This window comes from Diospyros lotus, chromosome 14 (assembly GCF_014633365.1).
Source record: "Diospyros lotus cultivar Yz01 chromosome 14, ASM1463336v1, whole genome shotgun sequence".
Taxonomy (NCBI): domain Eukaryota; kingdom Viridiplantae; phylum Streptophyta; class Magnoliopsida; order Ericales; family Ebenaceae; genus Diospyros; species Diospyros lotus.
The window spans coordinates 6,239,634-6,247,080 of NC_068351.1; the positions used below are offsets into that span (position 1 = coordinate 6,239,634).

A 7,447-nucleotide genomic window follows, 5' to 3' on the forward strand; every position below is an offset into this window, starting at 1 on the left:
TTAATACGAATAGTATATTGTTATTTGCCGCAAAACTATTTTTATTGGCTTCATCAATTTACTTATTTAAATTTATAAAATATATAACATGAAATCGTTGAAAAGTGATAAAACTCAAAAATCCTGGAATCTATAAATTAGACTCCAAAGTGATAGCCCGAGCTAAGCTGCCCAGCACATGGTGTGACCGTGTGAGGAATGTCATTTCACAGATCACAAGGGGGCATTTTCTTTTTTCTTAGTCCTTAATATCTTTCAGCCTCCTTAATTAAGTCACTTTGGCAATTTTGTGCGGCTCTACATGGCCCGCACGTCACTATTTTTTTCCTACCATTCCCAAGCTACTCATCTCCATGCCTAAGAAAACCAAATAACAGTGTCTATCTATGCTCTTTGCAATAATATTCAATTGAAGTCATTTTATTTTAATATTGTTCTTGGAAAAGCTGTGATGAATTGGTTATTCTGCTTTGTGTCTGCAAGCTCGTTAAGTTCAAGAATGGCCCATGTTCTCTATCCGTATGGGTGGTCTCATATCAGGTGATATTGTCTCTCCTGCAATCATCTCCTTTGAGATCTGCAATTTGGTTTCTTAAGTTGGTTCATTCCAGTTCTGGGTCAGCCTCCGAGCTCCAGAATAGCTGCAGGGTAGTGTTAATTTTGAATAAGCTAGCAACAAGTGAGTCACATGCCATATGTTTGTTTTATTGTCTGTGTGTATGCTCTTGTCACTGCTTCGCCTTTTTGCTATGCCAGTGGCCCAGTAGATGAAAGAATTGTGTGATTGTACGCGTATTTTGTTCTTCCGGGGTGGTTTCATTGCTTTGGTCATTATGATATTTTTTGTTTTCTCAGAAAAATTGTTGCCAACGTAATGGAGCTGTTTGTTATCATTTGCACAGTTATTTTGTATGATTGTTGATATGGGTCTGTTTGGTAAGTGTGAAATTTATGTTGGCTCTGTTGATTTTTTTTTCTTTGCTAGATGTTCCAAAAATGGAAAACAGGTGCTAATCCAATATTTTAGAACTGAGCAGCAAATTCATACATGGTTTATGCAGCTAGATCCTACCAAAGAAGGCTTTGTTTGTTTGATAAAAATTTCATTTCTCTAATTTTTGAGTTCCTTCCCATATTTGAACTGCATTCAAATTCTAGTAGTCATCGGATTTCCATTTTCAAGTTCAGAGGACAAAACTAAGTTTTTTTAATTGTAATATTCTGAATTCATATTTTTAATAAGGCTCTTCTTGTTTGCTTGGCAATGCACAGATGGAAAAGAATCAAAACATCTCTGTGTACCGAGAGAGACTGGACAAGACACTGGCATCTCATGATCTTGTCAATGAGGAGAATCTTAGGACCCTTGTTAAGAATCAAATGTTACAGTCATCAAAATGTGAAATGGAAGGTCAGTTATCCTCAACTATCCCTGTCAGAGTTTTGTTTATGCCATTCATGGGGAAGGATACGAGAAAATGTTAATGGATACTAATTTTAGTATAATTTTTCATTTTCAGGAAATATCGACAAAGTAGTAGAAAAGAGAACTAATGACTTATCCAATTTTCTTGAGATGCTGAAGAGTGCTTCGCTTAATGGTGATGGTGAATCAAAAGCTAGAGAAACATGTCATCTAGGTTGGAAAGTATGGGATCTCATCTGAGCTATCTTTTCAACTTCTTAATTACTTTTTCTTGTTCTGGTTGGTCTTTGGTGTTCTGTATATGTGACCGCAGCACATGGTAAAACCATCTTCCCAAACCCTTTAAATCTTCTCAAGGTTTAGTACTTTGGGAATATTTTGAACATGTTGACAATTTACCCTGATATCTACTTTATGTTTTCCTGGGAGGTCTGCTTTGGTTTTCAGCTGGTTTAAGTTTGTGAAGAACTTGATCACGTAAAATTATTGATATCTTCATCTTTCAGTAGGGTTCTGCCAAGAGAACTAGGACACTGTACCATTGAAGTTACTCTGCTTTGTTTGACAGTTAAAACAGGATACAGAAGAGTATCGTGTCATGTATCGTGAAGGACCAGAAGGCACTCCCTTTCATTCACTACTTGTTGAAGGCTATGTAGATGGGCCAGTGGATGTTTGTAAGTTGAAATAAAAGTGCTTGAAAATTTTCAGCTCAACCTGCAATGCTAACTTATTCATCACTTCAGACTCTTAAAAGTAAAGATCATTAATGATTGTGTGTAAATCCTTAAGGTATCAATTGGTTACTTCATTGCAGGTTTATGCATCTCATGGGAGTCAAACCTTTACAAGAAATGGTGAGAGTTGCTTCATGATTTCCAGGCTTTCAATTCAGGCACATTATATTTATCAAGATGTTTCGTTCTTTAAGTTGCCTAAAAGTCCATACTGTTTATAAGTTGCACACATCTTTGAACAAATGATTCTTCTAATGGAAACTTCTCTTCTAGACTTCTTCCATAAAATGCCTTTGGTGTATTCTTAGGAAACCATGCCAACAAGTAGAAAATAGCATACCTGAATGCTATACTTTGTAAAGAAAAATAAAGAAGGCATTATCTAGGTTAATTATGTTTGAAGAAAAAATTGCAGTAAATTAAATTTTGATACGTAGCCAACATCCTATTCTGCTCTCATTTTTTTTTCTCCTACCAGGTGGCCCCAGTCTAGCATTCCAGCATTCAAAATTACCTTTTCTGAATGTTTACAAAAAGTCCGAATTGGTGAACAAATATCTTTGGTGAGGTTAGTCCTGTCTGCACAAAATTCTGGTTTTTCAACTATAGTCTGCAACCTTGCACTTGATATGCTGACATTCATCTAACTATTTGGAAGAAAGGATGAAGGTTTCATGGCCGCTGTCAGCCAGGGAGGCTGTTGTGCACTACTTTGAGTTTGAATACTTTCAAGATGATCTGATTGTTGTGCTTCTCAATTCGGTAATCACTGGCATAAAGATAATCTATCAGTTAGTGGTAGTAAGCAGTTGCTATTTCTCAATCAAAGATTCAGTATGAAAGACCTTTATAGAGTTTATATGCTTCCAGATCTCAGACTTGGAAAGTGTTGATAGAAGTACTCATGGGTTCACCAGAGATGGGATACCTGATGTACAAGATGTGGTGAGAATTGATATGGTCGGAGGATTTGCTCTGCAGAAAGTGAATGCAAATAGAAGCTACTTCAGGTGAGTTGGTGTAATTAGAATCTGTAGATGACTGAGTTGGGGAGGCAATGAGCCTTCCAAGTTCAGAGAAAAATTCTGATGACATATATCAGCCTTAACAAATGAATCATGGATCCATGAAGTTGACAATTCCTTGAGGACTGAGAGACAAGGGAGTTGAGAATTAAACTTAACTCCATAAATGCAATGTTGATTGATACATGTACTTTGTTGCTTATAGAACTCATCTCCAAATTACTAAGCAGAAATCTTTCTGAGAAGAATTTTTTCTTAGGAAGAAAACTTCAGAGTCATAAGGAGAGATTTTTCCATGGTTATGTTTTTGTCTTTATTTAGAAACATTGAATATCTTCAAAAGCTAATCTTTCAAGGTGTTCATTTTCTGGAAAATGGGAGTTCTAAGAAGGAAATGTCCCTGATATGCAGAATAAAGGTAAGCAGATGTTCCTAAGGAACTACTCTAAAAAATTTGAAGAAAAAATGATTTTAGGAATATTCTCATTCTTCGCAGAAACAAATCAATTTTGGACAGGAAAATGTTTAGGAACAGAACAATTCAATTTTCTTGAGTTATAGTGTGATTTATTACTCCATCATATATCATGAATAGATATTTAATTATTCAAAAAGTGCATATTAAACCCTTTTAAATTAAATTGGGCATTCAACAAACAGGAGGAAGTGGGTTAAACATCTCATTGATTGTAGCTTCCTTTAAAGCTTAATACTTCGGTAATGTTTAAGTAATTTATTCACCAATACACTCTCAGCCCCTAGATTTCCCTCAGTCAGTGTGCTGAATGCATGAATATATTGTAGTTGTTCAGGTAGCTTGTGAATTAAGCAGAGGACCTTGCTCTTGTTGTATGGTAGTAATGATCATTGCTCTGAAAGGTTAAGCCATCAAAAACTACTGTAAGTGGGGATTTGTAATTGCCAAACATCAGCTGTTGGAGATCCTTACAATTGGGTTCTTGTATTTCCAGGATATGGTTTCTCTTTTTGATTGCAGACAAAATTATAGAGCATCTTAGCAAAAAAAGAAAAAGAAAAAAGAGAAAAAGAAAAAATTGTAGTACAACTATTCAAGCAAGGCATAGGTTGTGTATGATATAAGATCATGGCATTAATCCTTTATTTGGTTGGTCAGAATCAGTATCTTTGCTTGTTTGTTGGATTTTCAAATGATTCTATGTTGCAAATTTTTATTTTGTTACACAACAATTACTTGAGAACAATTTCTTGTTTTTCCTTCACCAAATTCATAGATTAAAATGGAACCTGAACACTCTCATCTTAATTTCAAGTTTCTCAAGATCAACTAAAATTTTGAACTTTTGAAGTGAAGAAAGTTTCATGTAAAGGTGTTGTAAAAAAAATGACAAAATCTATAGTGGGTGTGGTTTAGTCATAACATGGAGGAAACCCTAGCTATGGTCAGAATGTGCATTGGTAGATGACTGTAGCTTAGGAGAATTACATAATTTGTTGAGAGTATTGTCTGGTTGAATTATTCAGCTGCTTCCTGTGAGTGTTCTCTTTCCCTAATATTTTTTTACCCCATTTTAGAACCCCCTATATTTCCAAAATTGCAGGACAATATCAAATATGGACATAAAGCTGGACTTTGTTCCTCCATCCTTCATTAATTTCATTTCAAGGCAGCTAATAGGCACTGGATTCAGGCTCTATCAGAAGGTTATAGTGCTTTTTCTATTTCTAGTAGTTCTAATAAGTTATTGGGTCTTGGATGTTCGGGTGTGAATGTGCCCAAACTCTTCAACAGGAGCATGAAGTGGTTGGTGGGACGAAAGGGCATATTCAGCATTTTTTTGGTTGGTTCTTCTATTAAAATGTGTCAAACCAGTTATCCTTCTTGAGCTCTTGAATGTAGAACCGACAGAGAATAGGGAATGCCCATTTAATTATGCCTGTGCTAATTATTTCAATAATTGGCACGTGCCTCGTGGATCCACAGCATTTTTCTCAACTTGGTTCCTGACTTTGTATCAGGAAGTTGCTTCTCTGTCTAAAGGTGATGAAGACTTTGGCAAGGCTTTAGAAGATCCGCTGTACACTCGAATACGTGAAGCTCTTTATTCAGAAAATAAACAAAATAGGGCCATAGAACTCGAAGAACCTTGCAGTCTTCCTGAAGAACATGCTATCGAACCTATGCAAGCCGAGGAAGAGAATATTACTACGGAAGTTTTCAGCAATGACCATACAACTGATTCAGTTCCAGAGGATATTATAGCTGTGGAGTTTGGCGTTTGTGGTGAAATTGAGGAGATAGAAGAAGAAGAAGAAGAAGAAGAAGAAGAAGAAGAAGAAGAAGATATTGAAAAATGTACACACTTGGAACATGACAAGGAGATATATAGACATTCAACTAATGAAATTGTGGAAAGGTATTGTGGGAACCATAAAAAGAAAGCTGCCATCCGCCCTGAGGTGAAACACGCACTGGAATCACTAGAGAAAATCATTTCCCTCTATCGAGAATATGGAGTTACTTCAAAAACCAAATCCCTACAGGGCTTGGGCAGAGAAAAAAGCCAAAAGAATGAGAAGACTACTGTGAAAGATTCAGATTCTCAAGAAGGTCAAATTAGTTCAAACAATGGAGTTTGTGATGAAGCTCCAAAAAATAAAATGGACAGGTCCCCAAATGAGCCTAGGAACAGCTGTAGCAGCCTTTGCTCCAGGTAATATCATTGACAAAACCAAACTTTCTCATGATTAGATCGTTATTGACACCACTTGGGTAAAGTATATCTGGCATCCATTTTCTGTGAACTAGAAGTCTAGAACTAGATATCTGTTTCCTTTCAAGAAGAAACTGTGATAACCAAATTTTGAAAGACAAATTTTGAAAGAACTCTTTAAAGGCTTGACGTGGTCCTAATAAACTTGTAATGATGGAAGATGACTGATTCTTTTTATTATTATTATTATTAGTAGTAGTAGTGTTGAGTTCTTCTAGGGCAAGCATACTTGCTCTGTTGGGCACATTTCTCCATTATTTTAGGAAAAACCAATATAATCACAATTTTTGCAAGTTTGCAAAATATCAGGGCCATAGATAGAAATGACTAATGAGATGGAATTCATGTAGCTGACTCCATATAATGAGATAAAGGCTTGATATGTTGTTGTTTGCAAAATATTGGTTATGTTGACATATGTGCAAACACTAATAAGGTTTCGTTCAAGAGAAGAAGGTTTACACAATTACTCCTATTCTGCTATCCAATTTTTTGGTGTAATGAAAGCTATATCTTTGCATTATTATTGGTGGTCTTCAGGCGGTCAGGATCAAATTCTTACTCAAGGGAGGCCAACCATAACAAGATAGTACCAGCATCACCAGAAAAAGATATACCAAGTATAGTTGAAATGCAGCAGACTGGTTTCTGTTCCTCCAACAAGGAGATGATAGAAGAATCACCAGTTGTGGATGGGACTACAAGTGGTAGTAAACTGGTAGTCGCAGATTCTAATGGAGTCTGCCAAAGTAGTCCCAGGAAAGTAAAGAACAGAAGGCTGAGGTCCTGCTGCTTCCATTTTGTTTCCCTGCAGTTGGGATCCTAGCAAGAGTACAGATTTCTAGTTGCCACAGCCCCTCAGCGATTTGTAACGTCTTATAGAAGACAAAAACAGTAATTCTATATGCTTTAACTCGATCCTAAGTTTTTGTCAGCCATTGATGAACAAGTACCCGCATGAAAAACTGTAGAAGATTGGATGCTTTGCCAAAAAAGCCATTGTAGATGAATTTTCTTGCAAATTCTGGTATTACCATACTTGTGTTGAATCGTGAAGAAGATGAATTGCTTTTCTGGGCTATGTTCTTTATGCAAATTTTTTCAGAGGCCCCTGAAACATAAGTGTTAAGTAAGCTCAGGAAAGTTTCTGCTAGGAAATCAACTGTAACTGTGTACTGAATTGAGAGAGCAATTCACCAAGATTGATGCTTTATGGCTATGGCGCTTTCTTTCCTTGGAAATGTAAATGAAATGCTCCTATATGCCTCCAGACTTCTCTCAAATTTTCTTCTCCTTTACATAATCTTTTGTGACTAGTAGGTAATCAATTGGAGTTATGGAGGTAGCTTCCATGCAAAATGAGGTAAAGATCCTAAATAAAAATGTGATTTTTGCAAAGTGAGAAATTTTCGTAAAATAAAGATTTCCTTTTACATCAAATTTATATTTAAATTGGTGAGTTATTTAAGTTATATGAGATGTGAATTGATATAGGTATAATTAGGT

The 7,447-nt window shown here is 35.9% G+C and overlaps 1 protein-coding gene across 2 annotated transcripts; it reads left to right on the forward strand.

The window, feature by feature from the left end:
• The first annotated feature begins 207 nt into the window (after nucleotides 1-207).
• On the forward strand, nucleotides 208-7,204 carry LOC127791196 (uncharacterized). Of its 2 annotated transcripts, none has more exons than XM_052321036.1 (11): nucleotides 208-540; nucleotides 1,273-1,411; nucleotides 1,521-1,648; nucleotides 1,995-2,103; nucleotides 2,244-2,283; nucleotides 2,642-2,731; nucleotides 2,826-2,925; nucleotides 3,034-3,173; nucleotides 4,769-4,871; nucleotides 5,187-5,881; nucleotides 6,482-7,204. In XM_052321036.1, exons 2-11 carry the CDS (start codon nucleotides 1,273-1,275, stop codon nucleotides 6,765-6,767), a joined length of 1,830 nt encoding a protein of 609 aa, XP_052176996.1. In that variant the 5' UTR covers nucleotides 208-540; the 3' UTR covers nucleotides 6,768-7,204. The 2 variants fall into 2 exon arrangements, with proteins under 2 accessions (XP_052176996.1, XP_052176997.1); XM_052321037.1 differs by having other exon boundaries at nucleotides 531-679.
• The last annotated feature ends 243 nt before the right edge of the window (nucleotides 7,205-7,447 follow it).